This window comes from Sus scrofa, chromosome 9 (genome assembly GCF_054392235.1).
Source record: "Sus scrofa isolate SSC_HxYL_T2T_F1_AM1 chromosome 9, Sscrofa_HxYL_maternal_Yorkshire_Landrace_v2.0, whole genome shotgun sequence".
Classification (NCBI taxonomy): domain Eukaryota; kingdom Metazoa; phylum Chordata; class Mammalia; order Artiodactyla; family Suidae; genus Sus; species Sus scrofa.
The window spans coordinates 5335072-5356296 of NC_139391.1; the positions used below are offsets into that span (position 1 = coordinate 5335072).

Consider the following 21225-nt stretch of genomic DNA (forward strand, 5'->3'; position numbering starts at 1 on the left):
TGAGGGGTCTTGGAGTGTTTACGGAGCAGGATGCAATCAGGACATTTTCCTGATTGTGGGTGGAGAGGTAGTTGGGAGTCAGCACCATCAACTCTCTGGTTCCAAAAGGTTGGGGTCTGCGCGCTTGTGAGCAGCACAGAGTTAACTCCTGCAGAACAGCTCCGAGGGCTCAGAATTATCTGCAGTCCTTGGGGATGAAATAAAGGGCTTTGACTTTGTTGAATGTCTAAACTAGTATCTATCTTGCTTGATTTGTTTTTGTTGTTGTTTATTTTTCTTTTGCATTTTCTAATTTCTCTGATTGGACTTATTCTTTGACTAAAGCTTTTCTACAGAAACAGGCAGGTAGAAGACATGTGTGGAGGTCTGTTCTGGGACGGCCCCATAGCACAGGGTCCTGCCAGGTTATACTTCCATAACCAAGTTCCATTGAGTGGATTGAATAACAGAAATTTATTGTGCCATAGTTTTGGAGCTTAGAAGTCCGAGGGGAAGGTATCAATCAGCAGGGCTGTGAGGGAGGATCTCCCCTTGCGTCTCTCTTAGCTGCTGGTGGTTTGCTTGAAATCGTGGCTTGTAAATGCATTACCTTGAGCTCTGCTTTCATGTCTACATGGCATTTCCTTGTGCGCATGTCTCTGTCCGAATATTCTTTTTATAAGGACACCAGTCATCCTGGATTAGGAACCGACTCTACTTCAGTATAACTGCATCTTAACTAACTACAGCTACAGTGAAGCTATTTCCAAGTGAGGTCATGTTCTGAGGTGGGGGGCAGGTAGAATATCAACATATGAGTGGGGGGGTACAATTGCTGTCATTTCTCCTATTTATTTGGTGACCGTACTGGGAACTATCAACCTGGACACAGCCTCTCAGCTCTGAGGAACTTTTCCAAAGGGGTGAGGAAGGAGCCAGGTTAAATAGGAGTTTTTGCTGAAAAAAAAAATATAGTTAAACATCAAAAGATCACTACTAATCACACACACACACACACACACACACACACACACACAGACATCTCAGGTTAATGAAGTTAGTGCCTTTGTATGGGAAGATGCGAGAATCTGGCTCATTGAAAACTATCTGGGGTCAGGATCCTATTTTTCTCCCTCCTGAATCCCCCTCAGGGTGTATCATGCCAGAGGGCAGAGTGTATCCCGGGAGGGGTGGGAGATGGGGCTGATGGCTCCATGGCTTAATGGCAGGCAACATTCTCTGCTTCTGGAGGTGGCCGGTGACTTTTTATGTCCCTATGTCCTGGTGACCTTGTCCTCACAGAGCTCTGCCATCACTCTAAACATGTATACTTCATGCAAATGCTTATTCATACTTGCACATATATGCAAGGCTATACACATGCATAGTCGCAGGCAAACTGAGTCCTTTACACACATATTTATTAGTTTCTCAGATATACACATCAACATACATGATAAATTCACACTTTCACGTCGTACAAAATATCCCTTCAACTATAAATATACATACTCTGACTAACAACAAAATACATGCATACAGGCAGACTCAACAACTCATATTCTCATGCCTGCAATCAAATCCCATGCCTTTGGATTTGTGCGTACAGAGGAGAGAGGGAACTAAGGGGTTAAAGCTCCCAGCTTTAGTCTCTAGTCCCAGAGGAAGCTCTTGTGAGTGTGAGCCACTGGGACCTACAGGGCAGAGAGAATTAATGCTTGGGGGAAGGGAAAGGCTCGACTTTAATAGGTTTTTAAATAGGCTCTGGAGATTAGTCTCTGTTAAAAGCTGAATTCCAGAAGCCATTTAAAGCCACTGATGGTCCTGTTGGAACTGGTGAGAGACAAAGCTGAGCTCACAGTGAGTGGGTCCCTGAGCCTCCATCATCTCTGCACAGTCCCTGGAGCGGCTGTGCTCCAAGTCTTCAAGGAGCCGGGAGGCCAAGTGTGCACTGAGCAAAGCATCGTGACTCACTGGAGGCTCCAGGTCCAGAGACCTACGATTGCTGAGCTTCCTCCTGAGACAGGAAGAAGGTTTGCTGCTTGAACTGTGCTCTCCAGGGAAACTCTAGGAAAAGTAGTTTAAAAAAAAAAAAAGCGCACAGCCTAAAAGTTCAGTTTTATTTGGGGCAAAAGGAGCGCTTAAGCCCAGCAGGCAGCATCTCAGGTAGCCCTGAGAAAAGTACTCTGAGGAGGTGATGGGGAAAGTTAGGACTTGTAGGAGTTTTGCAACAGAAGGCAGGTATGAACAAAAGATTACTGCTAAGAACAGAAAACTGGATAGAGGCATTTGGTGCATATCTGCGGGAAGGTGCAAAGGTCTGGGCTCCCTGAAACCACTCCTGTGATATGGACGTCAGCTCTCTGGGACCAGTGTCCTGTGTTTTCACAGCCTGAGTTCCCTCAGGCTCACTGTTAGGAGTGGCCGCAGTGTGATGGCTGCTAGACGGCAGTATTCTTTGTTTCCTTCCCGAGTTCCCTCAGGGCTCCATGGCTCACCCTTGGAGGTGGCTGCAGGCGCTGATGACTGTGACATCTTTTGTTTGGTATACCTGTGGTACAGGTGACGGGGAGCTGCATGCAGCCATACACACATTCTACAGATGTTTGCTGCTGGTCTCATGAAGGTTGCTACCGTCATGAGAAGCAGACATCACCACGAAGGATTTTAATGGTTTATTAGATACACGGAGAGGTAAGAATTGGGTTCATAAAATCTTCTCCTAAAACTATCTGACTATCTGAGGACCTGTTGTGCCAGTTTTCCCAGAGCACAGAGGGCCTCGCTCCAGGTCTCCACAGTGAGCTCTGCTCAGGGGGTGTTGCAGGTGGCACGTGCAGTGGCTCATGATTTAATCCATGAAGAGCCTGATGGCAAGTGCCAAACTCCAGCTCACAGTAGGAAGACTGCTTCCACACACTGTCCCCCCTGAACCCCACCCTGCTCTAGCATTATTGTTCTTTGCCTTAGTCTTAGATACCCCAGAGTAAGAAGCTTCTGCATTTCCCTGAAAGATCCCCAGCCCATTTCAGTCTTGATCGCTGCAGGTTTGAGCAACATGGATTGAACGGATGGGCATAACTATTTCCACATAATGAGTGAGAGTGATGGCATCAGGTTCCATAGGAATAATAGAACAGAGGGAAAGAATAACTATGAGATTATTTTTCAAGATGGTTTCCCTTTAGCAATTCTACTTCCCAAAAATACCGATTATTATGAAATATTACACTTGAAGCTAGTATGCTCTGAACCCATTTCCAAGGACATATGGATAAAGAGTAATGAGTAGCATCATTTTATATTGCCAAGTTTTATGTATTAAAGTAGTTGAAATTATTCTGGTTACCATCAAACCCCATAGCCATCTCATTCAATTGTTCTATCCAAAAGATTATCCATAATAATAATTTGTTTTATTGCTATCACTTACAGAGAGTAGATTTACCTTCCCAATGGAGAAAAATTAACTGTCCCATGATGTTGACTTCAGGGAATAGCTCTTCTCACCCCGTGTCCTTCATCCTGCTCGGGATCCCAGGACTCGAGAATTCCCAGTTCTGGGTTGCCTTTCCATTCTGTGCCATGTATGTGGTAGCAGTAGTTGGCAACATCACTGTCCTTTTTATAATCCAAACTGATCCCACCTTGCACGAGCCCATGTACCTCTTTCTGGCCATGCTGGCCGTCACTGACCTGGTTCTCTCCACTTCCACCCAACCTAAAATGCTGGCCGTACTCTGGTTTCACGCTCGTGAGATTGAACATCATGCCTGCCTCATCCAGATGTTCTTCATTCACGCCTTTTCTTCCGGGGAGTCTGGGGTGCTCATGACCATGGCCTTGGACCGTTATGTGGCCATCTGCATGCCGCTCCGTTATTCTAGTATCCTGACCCCGACTGTAGTGGGGAAACTGGGGGCAGCCGTGATGGTGAGAGGGCTGCTGTGGGTGAGTCCTTTCTGCTTCCTGGTTGCCAGGATGCCCTTCTGCCCCAAAAAGATCATTCCACAGTCGTACTGTGAGCACATGGCTGTGCTCAAGTTGGTGTGTGCCGATACTCGAGGAAATCGTGGGTATGGGCTCTTTGTAGCCTTGTCTGTGGTCGGCTTTGATCTGATGGTCATCAGTGTGTCCTATGTGATGATTCTGAGAACTGTGCTGGGGTTGCCCTCCAGGGAAGCCCGGCTCAAGGCTTTGGGCACATGTGCTTCCCATATCTGTGTCATCTTGGCTTTTTATATCCCAGGCCTGTTTACTTTCTTCGCCCACCGCTTTGGACGTCATGTGCCCCGAGTGCTACACGTAATGTTGGCAAATCTCTACCTACTTGTACCCCCCATGCTCAACCCCATCATCTACGGCGTTAGAACGAAACAGATCAGGGACAGGGTTATTCACGGATGCTGCGGGAAAGACTTCTGAGTCAAGCAGAGCAGGGTTCCAGCCACCTGCCTTGCTGATCCGGAGAAAGTTTGCCAGGCTGTCACATATTGTCCTGAAGTCGTCTCCGTGAATAACTGGCTCAGAGGTCAGCAACTTTCCTGAAGCAAGAGTAACAATTTTCAGGATGCCGAGTATTCTCTCAGAGAAGTGATTGATAACAGACACAAAGTTGACCCACGTTAATCATCACAAGAAAACAGGAAAAGCCATCCTCACCTAGCAAATTATTGAAGATCTGAAAATAATATCATCTTCCAAGACCACTAAAATGAAAAGTATTTTTACATTTGTGGTAGAAGTCTAAGTTACTATACCTTGCTATAAAGGAGTTTAGAAATTTCCATTAAAACAGTTTAAAAGTACATATATGTTCCTCATTTTAGAACCTTGCCGAGACCAGCTCAGCAGGATGGGGCTGAAGAACAGGTGCTATGGAGCTTAAGGGAAAAAAAGTTAACATAAAACAAGACACAGAGACCTTTATCTTAATTAAAGGTGGGAAGCGGGGGACTCAAGGTCTCAGGGACCAAGAGCCCTGCCTCAAGAAACCACACTGCTTTTATTGCGCTCTTGAGGATGACGTCAAGCGAGGAGGGGGTTGTAGGTGCAGGATATAGGGGTTTTTTATTATTTTATAAGTTCTTTTACTATTTTAAAAGTCACTTAGCTGGTAGATGGTTAAACTTTTACTCTAAACTTTAGGCATTTAAGAATCATTAGCATTTGAGTTACCTATGTATGCACAGCATTTCAGAGAACCCTCACTGTGCTTCTACAAACTGCATGCCTTTGGGTCTTTGTTCCTAAACTTAAGTTATTTACCCTGACTGTTTCTCAGGCAGGAAGACGGGACAAAGTGAGGAAGGACAAGATGGAGTTTTCAGCAAAGAGGCTAAGAAAATATTATAAAAACATGTCTCGCAACAGAATCTCTTTATAGAAATAGAATTTTAGGGAAAATGTATAAAGACATGTACAGATTCATTGTTTATAAAAACAAAAACAAGAAAACATTCAACTTTTGATCTATATAAAACCAGATAAAGTAATGAGCAATTGAATATCATGTGTCCTTTAACTACTGTATTTGCAAAAAGTATCTAAAGATAGCAAAATGTCAAGATACAGTGTGAAATTTTAAAAATTGCCCTTGGAGCTGATGCCAAGTCTAAAAAGGAATATATATGCATTCAAAAAATTTGGGAAACACATCCAAATGCTAAAAATATCTCATAATAATAGTAGTGAGATTTGTCATATTTTAATTATCTTTTTTGGGGGGGTTGGTCTTTTTAGGGCTGTACCTACAGCATAAGGAAGTTCCCAGGCTAGGGGTCTAAATGGAGCTACAGTTGCTGGCTTATGCCACAGCCATGGCAACACAGGATCTGAGCCTGAGCTGTTTCTGCGACCTACACCACAGCTCACAGCAAAGCCAGATCCTTAACCCACTGAGCGAGGCCAGGGATCAAACTCTCGTCCTCATGGACACTAGTCAGTTTTGTTAACCACTGAGCCATGACAGGAACTCCATATTTTAATTATATTTTGCATCTTTGTGTATTTTTAAAAGTTATCCTTGATTAAAGACGTTTGATTTCATTATGAGAAAAAAGTCATCAAAATAGCAACAAAAGGAGTTCCCGTCGTGGCGCAGTGGTTAACGAATCCGACTAGGAACCATGAGGTTGCGGGTTCGATCCCTGCCCTTGCTCAGTGGGTTAACGATCCGGCGTTGCCGTGAGCTGTGGTGTAGGTTGCAGACGCGACTCGGATCCCGCGTTGCTGTGGCTCTGGCGTAGGCCGGTGGCTACAGCTCCGATTCAACCCCTAGCCTGGGAACCTCCATATGCCGCGGGAGCGGCCCAAGAAATAGCAACAACAACAACAACAACAGCAAAAGACAAAAAAAAAAAAAAAAAAAAAAAATAGCAACAAAAGTGTACAGAAGAGGTTAGTGCACTACCAAAGCCTAGGGGAGTGGGCTGGGTGATTTGAGAGCATGAGGGATTTGAATAGATTAAGTTCCAGAAAAGTTTCAAGATGTAAAATTGCTGCTAGAGTCACAATTTATTGAGACTGCTAAGAGTGAGATTTAGGCGGGCTAAATGATGGTCTCTCCTGCCAGTCTTTGCCAATTCCCTGATGTCAGCACATTTCAAATGGAGGAGTTTTGAAGAAGAGGAAGAGGAGCCTGTTCTAAAGATAACTATGTTGTATGCTTAAAGGAAGTAAGGAAGTCACTAGACATTTGATTATGTGTTAATATTCAATTTCCTTTAAAATTAAAATTTTAACCTATTTTAGAAAACTGCATTTCCTTTATTGTTCTCATATTTTTTCAACGTTACAGAGTTTATTTAACATGCAAATAAGTTGCATGTATTTAATGCCTTTTGATGAGTGGGACCTATGTATGCACCTGTGATACCATCTCCGAAACCAAGGAAATAAACAGGTCTGTCACAATCACTGCGTTTGTACGTTGATCCTCACTCACCAACCATTCTTTTGTCAATAGTGAAGAAGGTTCTAGAACTCAGACTCTTATGTTATTAAAACTAACATCAGATGAATGCTTAAGAGGAATCACGAATAGGCTTTCTTTCAAGAAGTAACAGCTATTAGAGGCTAAAAGTGCCCCCAGAAATGAATAGGTATCCTGAAGGAGCATTTTCATAATTTCCAAATTTTACCACTGTAAGGAACCAGGACCCTCTTATTAGGAAATTACTTAATAATAGTCCCTCTCTTTTACTTTTTGTTGTTGTTGTTGTTTTATGGCCAAACACAAGGCATATGGAAATTCCCAGGCCAGAGACTTAATCCAAGCTACAGCTGCGACCATGCTGTAGCTGCAACAAAGACGGATCCTTTGATCCAAGGATCAAACCTGAGCCTCCACAGGGACCTCAGCTACTGCAGTCGGATTCTTAACCCATGTGCCACAACAGGAACTCCCCTCTTTTTTAATTCTTAAAATTAGCTTTATGTCTATTTAACTCGTGACCCAATAAAATGCAAACATTTTAATACATAGTTTAATGAGTTCTGACACACATAAATATCTGTCTGGCTCCTGCCCAATTAAGATATAGAATATTTCCAGGAGTTCCCGTGGTGGCACAGTGGTTAACAAATCCGACTAGGAACCATGAGGGTGCGGGTTCAATCCCTGGCCTTGCTCAGTGGGTTAAGGATCCGGCGTTGCTGTGAGCTATGGTGTAGGTCGCAGATGCGGCCCGGATCCCGTGTTGCTGTGGCTCTGGCATAGTCCGGTGGCTACAGCTCCAATTAGACCCCTAGCCTGGGAACCTCCATATGCCACGGGAGTGGCCCCAGAAAAGACAAAAAAAAAAAAAAAAAGACGTAGAATATTTCCATCACTTCATAAAGATTTTTGCTGTCTCTTTATAGTCAAACACCCTCCTCTATCCCAAGCTGGCAAATCCTGATCTAACTAGAACTTGAGTCTAGCATCTTGCTCAGTGTAAAGCTTTTCAGATTCATTCATAGGACGGCATATGTGAGAAGTTCATTTCCTATTATGGCTCAGTAGCATATTTTATTTATACCTAATTTGGTATATTGTTACCTTTTTCTTTGATTCACCCCTTCTAGTCTTTTTTTTTTTTTATCTTTTGTCTTTTTAGGGCTGCACTCACAGCTTACGGAGGTTCCCAGGCTAGGGGTCTAATCAGGGCTATTGCTCCCAGCCTACGCCTGAGCCACAGCAACACCAGATCCGAGCTGCGTCTGTGACCTACACCACAGCTCGTGGCAATACCAGATCCTTAACCCACTGAGCGAGGCCAGGGATCGAACCCACAACCTCATGGTTCCTAGTTGGATTCATTTCCTCTGTGCAACGACAGGAACTCCTCACCCCTTCTAGTCTTTACTTCCAAACATATCAATCTGTTACCTGTCTTGGAGCTTTGTTCTTAATCACCTCACTTTCCCACAGTGTTCTTGCTAGGACATTCTGTCTCCTTTTCATCACTCTTTAGGTCTCAACTAATACCAACTTATCAGTGAAGAGTGTTCTTTAACCTGTGTATCTCAGCTAGATCTTGCCCCTTATAATTTTCTTTCAACATATGTATTTTATTTCCTCCCTATCTTAGCCCACTATGTAATTATTTAAATTATTTATTATCCGATCCTCTGATTTGAATATAAATTCTGTGAAGGCATAGAATAATTGTTTACTACTCTATCCTAACAATTCTGTGCTAATTAATACTCGTTTATTATTCTATCTATTTTGTAGTGACACCGAGCTCACTCCAAAAAAAGCTAGTTAGGTGAATGACTAAATGTTTACATGCCTCTGATAACATTGTCCCACCAATTCCACTATGGACCGCAAAATGGCATTTACAGGTGCATTTTTCCCTTATTCCTCCAAAACTGGATACCAGGTTTCAGTCCTAAGGGCTCCTTTCATTATCTCCATGGAAATTTTGAAAGACGTTATTTATCAAATGAGGTAAATTTGTTATAAATAACAGTTGCCCCCCTTCACTTCTTTTTATTGACAGACATAAAGTATTTAAATTTCTGCTCAAGAAATGCGTATTGAACAGCTACCTGCACTCAACATTCTGTAAGAGCATGGGGATGGAGAACAAGGGAACTGTCAACAGAGCATCTAATTGGCAGGAGAAGCAAAATAAGCACACAGAATACCCACAGTTCCAGCTCCAGTACAAAAACTGAGTACTTAAGCTATGCAGATCTATCAGAATGAGAAGCATCCTTAAGTGTGCTGAATCAACAAACATAGGTGTTTACTTACCTTCATCTTACCCTAAGGACCATTGGGTCCAGGGCATCACGTTGTAATTAGACTCAAGCTGGGCTGGAGGCATGTGTAAAAACTATCAAACGACCCTTTGAGTGGTGAACTCAATTTCCCACTCGTACGATGGGCAAAGTCATCACCTCCCCTCTCTTCCTTCACTTAACACATGTTTCTAAAGTGACACAGTGGCCGAGCGAGGCCAGACGGAACTTAACCAACGCAGTCCCTAGCAAGTCAGCTTCTCCTGGGTTTTAAACCTTGCTGAGAGCCAAGCCAGGCTTCCAGGGCTCCATTCTAGAGTAATGTCAAATGGGGAATCTTCATTAGTATTGTCTGCTCTGCACAGAACCAAACAAAGCATTATTGCTACGATGGCATTTGATATTCAGATTCAAGAAGCACTTCTTTATCACTTACCTGTCAGTATTACACATGATGCTGGGGTTACAGAGATCAAAAGTTCATGGCTTATCCTAAAAAACCCTCCTCTGTGCTCTCACAGCAGCTGGTAAAATCTGCTGTCATCACACTCACTCCTAAACACCGTCAAGATCTGATTGTGCATTTGAAGGTTGATTCTCAGTCTGCTCATCCTGAAGTCACTGACTCATCCTGCTCTGTCTTCGGAGCCTAGAACTCCCAGGGCCAGAGGAGGAAGGAAAGAAATGTCTAAAGAGGTCTGGTGCCTGACTGTACAGAGCACAGCCCTCACCCCCTCCCCATCCCCGGTAACATGCCGTCTTTGGGTTCTGCTTCTCAGTGGGTCTGTCTTAGCTTTGGACCCTCCTAGAAGAGTCTGGGTCCTCTCATTTCTGGAAACCTTCTAGATACCAGCTCCAATATTTCTTCCAGGCCTTTGCATCATTGCACACGCACGTGTACAAGTAGCTGTAATTATACAGTTACATTGTGTAGATTAGGAAACAGAAGCCAAATTATCTAAGTACCATCCTTGCGTATGTTTCTGAGCCAGAATGTATAGCAGAGTCAGAAAGTAGAGGGGGAAATAAACAAACAGATAAACAAAAAGCAGATCTGCTGGGTAGGGATTGACCCTTTCTAGGAAATCAGTTACAGGTTTTATAACTCTGAGGAGAAATTCATATGGTAATTCATATTAATGGTGCCCCTGGAGGGGTGCAACATGGCTCCCTAGGAAAAATTTAAAAATAAATGTGTGCCCATTTCTGTTTCTGGAATGTGCCAGTTCCATTGTACACCTCATATTTTAAAAAAAGATCCAGGCCAGTAGGGGAGGGATAAAGGATCCCTTCATAGCAGGTCCTCTGTTTTAATTGGATCCCAGACTGGAGCAGAAAGGGCTCAGTGGCTTTTGTAAACCAGATGTGCAGCAGCGGTTCTCCTGTTTCCAGGACAGGGCACCAGAATCTGTAGGATCACTACCCAGGATGAGGGCGAGGAGTCAGGAAGGATCTATTGAGAGGATTGCAGGTGTTGCTCTGGAAAAGGAACAGAGAAATCTAGCATGTGGTGGTACAGACTCTGGACCAGCTGGGGGTGGTGGCTTGAATCACCAACAAAACTTACTTTCGAAGCTAGTTTTCTTGAATCCGCGTGGGAGAGGGAGTCGTTCCTTCATTCATTCATTCTGTAATTTTTCAGTAGCGACTCTTCTGTGTGTCTTCCCTCTTACTAATAATCCTCAACAGCCATGCTTTTTGTGGTCTTTCAACTGATTGAGGTTTTTTGAGTGCAGCCGCTAAATCATGCCTATTGCCGCATGCCCCACACTTGGCAGCCTGGGGTAGCGTAAGGGTTTAAATGAGCAGACAAGTGAATGATGGGTAGTATATTCTAAAAAGGTCTCATTTGGGATTTGAAGAAAACAAATGGCCTATTTTGTGGGTTTTGTTGTGATCTCTCACTTGCACAATGTACACAAGTGTATGAACCTAAACTGCATCATTGGTTTATTGATCCATTGGCAGTAGTGATGCTTCCGGCAGCAGGTACTGAAGAATCTAGTCCTCTAGGCATCATCCCTTTTCCCAAGGTTCCCAGAAAAGAGGCCCAAGATTTCCCTAAAGGTAGCAGAAAAGTAAGAGAAAAGCTACAGAGCCAGGAGACGTGGAAACCAGCCCCAGCTCAGGACTTGCCTCAGGCTGTGACTGGGGCTGTTCTCTTCTCTGCACCAGCTCTTCGAGTAAAACAACCATCACTGATCAGAGCTGCCCACTTCCCAAAAACAGAGAACATTTCCGTGCAAACGTAAACACACAGGGCAGTTTGAAGATTTATGAATCTCCCACATTGGCAGGGAGACGAGGGCAGGAAGGGCCTCAGAAAAAATCACCGAGGAGGTGATTAGTCTGTGTCTTAACCTGATTAGTTTTAACTCATAAGAGGTAAAAAATGAAAAGTAAAGCTGAAGCATCAGTATTTGCAAAGACAGTAAACCAGGAAAGATACGGGATGAGCAGCCAAAGGGCTATGGAGAGAAATAAACTGCAGAGCCAAATGCAGGCCTGATGTTACCTGGGAGCTTAGGATTTTCACTTGTAGCACTGTGCTCCACTCTGCGTTTTAATCAAAGATCAATCATCGGCCAATCCAGGTGGGGACTTGCCCTGTTGGGGCTCAGAAAGAAACTGGGATTCAAGGGAAAAAAGGAAACCCCGACAAGTAATGCTGGCGCCCATATCAAGGCACAATCATGAACACATGCTCAGCAGCCTGTAAAGAATTAAACAGAGAGGGAGAAGGATGGGTAAGTTCTGATGGAGTCAGATGTCTCTCTTCTCTTTCTCCCATTTTCTTAATTTTTTCTGATACAGTTTAATTCAATGCGTGTAAAAGGGAAGAGTGGCTAAATACACCCACAGGCATAATGAAAAAATAATTCATTTCTTTAGACAAAATTGGCTTTTATGTGGAAAAAAAGGACAAGGGTTAATGTACCATTTACTGTGACTCACTTCCACTTGGAGATTTAAGTTCGAAGTGTTTATTCTTTATTCCATAAATTTGGGTCTTTGATTTATAAACATGGCCATCAGGAGAAAATATAGCCCATCTTTTTAAGGTTTAATTTAGGAAAACTATGTGTATTTATTAACATATGATAAGTGGTTTCCTGTTCAGACCATTCTCTAATCACTCAGCTTTCATGCTTCCCAGCCTTCTCAAAAATAATGTGTTTATGACTCAGTTAGTCTCTTCTGCAGGTAGGCTCTTTCTTCATCAGCGGTCGCCCTCTGATGCTACCCCTGGAGACGAGCCTGCCACCATTCCTTGTGTCTTTCAAGGTGGGAGGAGTCCCGGTTCTGGATCCGATTCCTGTTCTGCATCAGCTACACTTTGGTTATAAGAACCAGCACCCTCTTTGGTGTGGCCTCCTCTGTCTACTTCTATGAACCATGTATTTCTCCCTGACCTGCTAGCTTTCACGGAGGAGACCCTCTCACTGTCACTTAACCTAAGATGCTGTTCATTTTATTGGTTCCAAACCCATAAAATCCATTAGTGTTACTGCCTCTACAATGCCAGCTGTTTTTTATCCATACTCTCTGTCAGTCAGGGCTGGTCACACGTCATCTGGGTACCAGCAGTCTCCAACCGCTTTCCATTTCGTCTTGTTCCAATAATCGACGGCCACGCTAGGAACAGCCGTGATAACACAAAGCATTCTGTGAGCAAACGTCCTTTGCGTCCTCTTCTCCTGATTGCCCTTCTGTCCCAACCAAATCATCCCCTAGACCTACGGTGAGCATGTGGCTATGCTGACACCAGACCACACCTATGGTTGGGTGTGCTATATATATATGTCATTACAACAATATCCGCTGTGGTATTTGCAGGCTAGGCTCTAGCTCCCCTACGGAAAAGCCCTGCCCCAGGTAGGTGGCCCATGCTCCACACATTTCTGCCATCTGGCCCCTGTACACCTCAGGGACTTTACTCCTTCTTCCATTGTTTTCGCTGCCATATGGTCAGAGTAGCTCCAATCACTATTTTACAGTTGATTGCTTCTTAATGATGCATGTACCTTGTTATTTTCGTGTCTTGCGTGTCCATCTATTTTAATACCCAATTAGTTCTTTGCATATTTCATGTGCTACATATGATACATTAATTGTCATCTATAGATAATCATCTTGAATATTTCTCTATTACAGTGTAGCTATAAACCTCTCTGATACGTAACGGATACTCAATAAATATTATGTTGAATCAAGTGAGCATATCCAGTGTGACTCTGCCTTCTTTAAAAGATATATTTTGCCTTCTGCAAAAGTTGTTCCCATTTAAAAAATAAATTCTGTATACCTGTAAAACCTATGATAACCTATGATATGCATACATAACTTTATTCTGGATCCAAGGATTTCAGAATGTTAAAAAAATTGCTATTAGCATTTCCTAGAGATATTTATTTTAAGACTATACTAGTAGACACCCCAGAAGCATTTTATTTTCCAGATAGGAAAATTAGAGACTTAGCCTTTTGCAAATTCATCCTAATAAAATATAAAACAAAAGGCTATTGACGCCAGATCCTTAAACCACTTAATGAGGCTAGAGATCCAACCTACCTCCTATGGATACTAGTTGGGTTCATTAATGCTGAGCCACAATGGGAACGCCCATGTCTTTAAAAAAAATAATAATTCAATGAATTGTATTATATTTCTAGTTGTACAGTCATAATCACAATCTAATTTTAGAACATTTCCATACTAAACCCCTAGTCCAGGCCCCCCAACCTGGGCTTTTTGGTAGCCATAAGTTTTTCAAAGTCTGTGAGTTTGTTTATGTTTTGCAGATAATTTTTTGTATCCTTTTTTTAGATTCCACACATAAGTGATACCCTATGATGTTTATGTCTCACTGTCTGACTAACTTCATTTAGTATGATAATTTATAGGTTCATCCATGTTGCTTCAAATGCCATTATATTCTTTTTCATGGCTGAGTAATATCCCACTGTATATATATACCACTTTTTCTTTATCCATTCCATTTTAGATGGACATTTAGTTTGCTTCTATGTCTTTCTTGGCTATTGTAGATAGTGTTGCTATGAACATGCGGGTACATGTACCTTTTTGAGTCATGGTTTTCTTTTTTTGTATTTTTGGGACTGTACCCATGGCATATGGAAGTTCCCAGCTTACAGGCTGAATTGGAGCTGTAGCTGCCAGCCTATGCCACAGCCACAGCAATGCCAGATCCAAGATACATCTTCAACCTACAGTGTAGCTCATGGCAACACCAGATCCTTAACCCACTAAGCAAGGCCAGGGATCAAACCCACATCCTCATGGATACTAGTTGGGGTTGTGACCACTGAGCCATGACAGAAACTCCCTTGAGTCATGGTTTTCTTCAGATAGATGCCCAGGAGTGAGATTGCTCAATCATATGGTAATTCTGTTTTTAGTTTTTTGAGGAATCTCCATACTGTTTTCCGTAGTGGTTGCACCAATTTACATTCTCACCAACAGTGTAAGAGAGTTCCTTTTTTTTTTCATCCCCTCCAGCATTTATTGTTTATAGACATTTTGATGATGGCCATTCTGGCTGGTGTAAAGTGGTACCTCATTGTAGTTTTGATTTGCATTTCTCTAATAATTAGTGATATTGAACAAATTTTCATTTTTTTTGACCATCTGTATGTCTTCTTTGGAGAAATGTCAGTTTAGATCTTCTTCTCATTTTTGATGGGGCTGTTATTTTTTTTTATATTGAGCTGCAGATGGTGTTTATATAGTTTGGAAATTAATCCCTCATCAGTCACATTATTTGCAAACATTTTTTCCCATTCTGTGCATTGTCTTTTCATTTTGTTTAGAGTTTCCTCTGCTGTGCAAAAATTTTTAAGTTTAATTAGGTCCCATTTTGTTATTTTCATTTTTATCTTCATTATTCTAGGAGGTGGATCCGAGAAGATATTGCTGCAGTTTATGTAAGAGAGAGTTTGGCCTATGTTTTCCTCTAAGAGTGTTATAGTATCCAGTCTTACACTGAGGTCTTCAGTTTATTTTGGGGTATAGTGTTAGAGTGTTCTAATTTTATTCTTTTGCATGTAGCTTTCCAGTTTCCCAGGAAAACTTATTAAAGAGACTATCTTTCTTCCACTGTGTGTTCTTGCCTCCTTTGTTATACATTAGTTGACCATAGTTGTGTGGGTTTATTTCTGGGCTTTCTATCGTTTTGCATATCAGTGATGCACATAGATCCAAAATACTCAACAAAATACTATCAAACCAAATCCAGAAATACATAAAGAGGATCATACACCATGATCAAGTGGGATTTATCCCAGGCATGCAAGGTTTTTTCAATATCCACAAATCAATCAGGGTGATATACCACATTAACAAACTGAAGAATAAAAATCATATGATAATCTCAATAGATGAAGGAAAAACTTTTGACAAAATCCAATACTCATTTCTGATAAAAACCCTCCAGAAAGTGGGCATAGAGGGAACCTACCTCAACATAATAAAGACCGTATGCAACAAACTCACAGCAAACATCGTTCTCAATGGTGAAAAGCTGAAAGAATTCCCACTAAGATCAGGGACAAGACAAGGAGGTCCTCTTGCCACTTCTATTAAGCATAATTTTGGAAGTCCTAGCCATGGCAGAAATGGAAAAAAAGAAAACAAATTGGAAAAAAGAAGTAAAACTATCACTGTTTGCAGATAACACGATACTATACATAGAAAACCCTAAATATGCCACCAGAAAACAGCTCACCAATGAATTTGGTAAAGTGGAAGGACACAAATTAAGACACAGAAATATATTGCACTCATATAAAGTAACAATGAAAGATCAGAAAGAGAAACTAGGGGAAAAAATCCCATTTACCATTTCATCAAAAATAGTAAAATATCCAGGAATAAAACTACCTAAAGAGACATAAGACCTGTACTCTGAAAACTGGAAGACAATGATGAAAGAAATCAAAGATGACACAAACAGATGGAAAGATATACCATGCTCTTGGATTGGAAGAATCAATATTGTCAGAATACGTATACTATCCAAGACAATTGACAGATTCAATACAATGCCAATCAAATTACCAATGGCATTTTTCACACAACTAGACCAAAAAGCTTTGTTATTTTGTATGGAAATACAAAAGACCCCAAACAGGAATCCTAAGAAAGAGAATCACAGCTGGAGGAATCAGGCTCCCTGATTTGAGACTATACTACAAAGTTATAGTAATAAAAAGAGTATGGTACTGGTCCAACTGTGTTCTGAATGGTGGCTCTGTAGCCGATTCTGCCAAATGACGAAAGCAGTAACGATGAGGGGAATGAGGTGACTGATACACGTTTGGGCACATACACAGACACTATTCTCTTCTCTACCAATTATCTATCAGGGCACTCATAGAAAATGTGGCAAATGAATTGGACAGATAATGCCACTGCTGGTACATTCTGTGTGGCTGAGCCTCTGCCTTCTAGAAACCACTCCCCCTACTTAAATTTAAATTGCGCCCTTTGTAACATGTCAAAACTCCAGCAACTGAACCTTAGATTTTGCCAAATACCAAAGACCATACCCTGCAGAGGAAGCTCCATGTCTGAAGCATGTCTCTGTATAGTCTGTTCTACTCAGAAATAAGTATCTGTTATCACAATTGTTCTGAGAAAGCAGAGGGAGTGAAGACAACTGAGAAAGGATAGGATCATAGTGCCTCTTCTTCAGGAACTGACTGGTCTTCAGTGTGCCTGAGAAGTGTTCTAGGAGTAGAACTGGATGTCCAGCTCTCCTTAGACTGTGACATGGACTGCGTCTTCTGCTTTTAGAGGCAGCATGATAACCAAGAAAAACACAGAATTAGAATCAATGGACCTACATCCAAATTCTGCTTCTTTCTTAAGCAAGACCTTTAAAGTTCTAGTCCTTTAATTATTTCATTTCAAAATTGGAATTATAAGTACCCATTTTGAAGAGCTGTGGGTCAAGCTAAATAAAGGTATGAACTTAAAAGAGCTTTTTAAATGTAGAACTTGAGCATAGTGAGTGTTCAGTAAGCATTGCTCTTGCTGTTGTTTTTATTGGTAGAGAAGAAACATGGCTCAATGTGGGGAAGAAAAGCAGCAGAAAGAACAACTAAATCAAGCCGATCCTAGCAGAGAAATCAACTTTTAAAGAGGGGAAAGGAAAGTTCACCTCAAAAAGTGAGGTCATTAAATTCAGGAAGAGCAGCCTCCATCAAACCCCTTTCAGTACTGTTTGGAAGAGCTTGAGGATGGCCTTGCGGATTTGGTAAGTATATATGATGGGGTGGCACAGGGCACCAGGGAAATGGAAGCTGGACATCTGTGGGTAGACAGATGGTGAATGCTTGTGGAAAAACCCGTGGGCAATTAGAGGAATGCCCAGGGAATGTAAAAGACTACAATTGCCCCAGCGTGGGACACCTGTGCTAGAGGCTTTGTTCACTCCCCACGAGGAAGTCTGTTGAGTACAGAGCAGATACAGAGATGCACATGAACCTTGTGATCAGAATGAGAGCGGCTATGCCTCCTTAACTGTTCATCCAAGAGTCAGAACATGCTCCCTGAAGCACATCAGAGTGGAAGCAATACGAATGGAATGGGACACTGACTTTGCAAGTTGAAAGCCTCTTAATGAGAAAGAGAGGTCGATAGAGGCTGATCTACATTCTAAGGACCATCACTCCACCAATCTTTTGAATCATAAAGTCTGATAGAGTGGTGAATTATTAGGGGCAACAAATCCACCCAAAGACAAGACTCTGAGTACTGAGGATTCTGTAAAGAGCTGTAGAGGAAGAAGAGCTGGATGATGCATGCAACAAGGGTGATTTTAAGGGCATTGAAGCAGAGGACACTGAGGCATTGTGGCAGGAGACAGCCCCAGTCCAATGGATGGATACCACGGGGAGGAAATCGTGTAAGGGCACATGGAGGCGTGGCTCCAGAATCACCACCAATAGGAGTACACTGTGCCTGGAAGGAAGATGGGCATTAACATCCATGTGTGGAAGGCCTCTTGTCCAGGAACACCTGTTAGGAAGCATCTTGCAAACTCTGGTGTAATGTTGGTGAAACAAGACATGATGTGCTGGGAAGGAAACACCCACTTTCCTTGTGTGCGTTTGTACACACATGCTTCTCAGAGGAAACCAAACTTCAAATCTATCTGTGCCTGAGAGGTTGCTAAGCAGGTTCTCCTCGTCTGTAGAGCCAGGCAGAGAGGAAAAAACACAAGAGCCTCACTGATTTGGCTTCTAAATTACTTTTCACACTCATATTACTGCCTCATCTGTTTCACAACAGTTTTGAATCAGTAGGTTTTGCCACCTTGCATTGATGGGGAAACTGAGAGGGGACAGAGATTGAGATAATGCAATCCTGCTTGAGGATCCCTTGAACTCCTCAAGTTCAGCTCACTGAATTTTCATCAGTTACGAAAGTTAGAGGCAGGAACCAGGCAAGATCCCCAAGATTTTTGAAGGAAGATTGGCATTAAATTCTGAACTGCCTAAACAGCCATCCCTCCTCCTGGAATCAGATCCAGAATGCCGGCAGAATGGCCATCTGCTTTTCTCTTTTCTGAGCCTTGACTGTCATCTTTCCGGAAGCTTGGATGCACAGCTCTGACCTTACCTGCTCTAGAGATCAGCACAGCCTGCGCCTCCGCACACACCCAGGCCTGGAGGAGTAATGCAAGTGATTCTCACGCTTGGCCTTTATGTTGAGTCCCAAGGAGCCTTATTTCATTCTCGCGGGTTCATGAAAACTGAGGAGAGCTTTGCGAAAAGTAATTAAAACACTTTATTGCCATGTAACAGGAGGTTGTCATTCTTAGTAAAATCTTCCTCGTCAGTCCTTAGAATCTCCCTATTGAGATGGAGCCTCTGATCAAGAGGCCTGTCCTTGAACGCATCTTTTAGAAGGTAAAGGATATTAAACCATTGAGGAAACAAATCCCAAGGAAGCAGAAAATGAATTTGCAATTTTTAGTGAAATTCACAGAACTCTATTTTGTACTAATGGTGGTTATCTTCTATTTCATCTCCCGCTTCATGAGAGTCTTTGTTTAAAGTTACATTCTGTGTGCAGAATTTGGAAGGAAATATTTAATAAAAGGATTGCAGGGACTGAATACTTTATTCATAATCATTACTGGTTTATAATAATAATCAAAGTGATAATAAAATAATGTAATCTGGTTGATATGACTACAACTGGAAATTTTAAAAGTTGTGTAGGTGAAGTATTATCAAGAAGAAGGAAAAGTTAATCAGAACCACACACTAAGTCAAAAGGATGGTACAAATATTGCTGATTTTCCTACTGAGTCATCTTTTGGCTCATGAGGCCAAATGAATTTTGAAGCATACCTTTCTGCTCTAGTTTCTTTTCTTCCTCAATATTTCACCCAATCCCACCAGCCCAAGTTCTCAATGTTTTCTACCTGACTCGGTGATTAGAGAGATGAGTAGTAGGTCCTTATAGTGAATCAATTGTTAAACCCCTCTTATTAGTAAAGGAATATTGACAGGACGAACAAACCTTTTCTTACTCATTCTGACATTTTCTCAAACTGAAAAGGTATGTATTTTACAGTGTTTAAAAGTCAGCCTCTACTAGGAGAGGACAATAAAAGAATGAGGTAAAGGAACAAGAAAACTCAGCTGTTGTTTTCAAATTAGCAATAAGAATAATTAACTTGGAATTCCCGTTGTGGCACAGTGGTTAATAAAACCGACTAGCATCCATGAGGATGTGGGTTTGATCCCTGGCCTCACTCAGTAGGGTAAGGATCCAGCATTGCAGAGAGGCGTGGTGTAGGTCGCAGATGCGGCTCAGATCCTGAGTTGCTATGGCTCTGAGGTAGGCCGGTGGCTACAGTTCCTATTGGACCTTAGCCTGGAAACCTCCATAGGCTGTGGGTGCGGCCCTAAAAGACAACAACAACAGAAAAAGAATAATTAACTTTTTTTTAAGTATTACCATGTATCAGATCATACTAAACTCTTCATAAATAAATATATATATAGTATATTATTCTATTTAATCCACAACTAGAATTTTTTTAATCCACTGAGCAAGGCCAGGGATCAAGCCCACATCCTCATGGATACTAGTCAGACTCTTTTCCACTGAGCCGTGATGGGAATGCCCTAGAATATTTTGAATAGTCCAAGCATAGTTATAAAAATACCGGTTTTTACCAAGCTCTCTCCAGATAAGCCCCCCATTCATTGAGGATTATCCATGTGACAGGCACCGTCTTTAATTTTGTACAAACTTTGTTTTGAGTAGTCTTTACGATGGTATTAAATTATTACCCACATTTTACCAGTGAGATAAGTAACATGCCCAGTGTCACAAAACTAGTGATGACCAAGTTCAGATTTAAATATCCATCTGTCCGATTCCAAAATGGTTGTGTTTTCAGTATGAACTCATGAAAACAGTGATCGCAAAAAGCAGAATTGTATTATTTTTATTTATTACTATTCCATTGGTGTAAACATGATGAAGAGCAGTGACTAAGTGGAAAAACATTTCTGGTTAAGTTTAAGCAGCATAACTTGCCAGCTCCATAAATTCGAACAAATCGCTTTAATACACGTAAAGTTTCCTCATCTGTTAAATCAGAATGAAAATTGTAAACAAATTGTATAGGATTATTGTGTGGATTAAATGATATAACTAGGTATGAAATATCCCTTCTAAACTGTATAACTATTAACAATGTTACATTTTTAAATAACTCATTTAATCCATTCTTTCTTGGCATTTCAGCCTGATCTCCAATTAGTATCTTCCAGGTTTAGGAAAAGATGGTAATGAAAGGAGACATCAGGGAGTTCCCATCATGGCTCAACTAGTATCCATGACGATGGAACTGAATCCAGCTAGTACCCATGGGGATGCAGGTTTGATCCCTGGCCTCACTAGCGGGTTAAGGATCCAGTGTTGCATGAGCTGTGGTGTAGGTCTCAGATGTGACTCAGATCTGGC

General features: G+C 41.8%; 1 protein-coding gene across 1 annotated transcript; it reads left to right on the forward strand.

Annotated features, from left to right (window-relative positions):
- The first annotated feature begins 3456 nt into the window (after positions 1 to 3456).
- Positions 3457 to 4404, forward strand: OR52R1 (olfactory receptor family 52 subfamily R member 1). The gene has a single exon (XM_084978285.1). The coding sequence runs from the start codon at positions 3457 to 3459 to the stop codon at positions 4402 to 4404; it is 948 nt and encodes a 315-aa protein (XP_084834411.1).
- The last annotated feature ends 16821 nt before the right edge of the window (positions 4405 to 21225 follow it).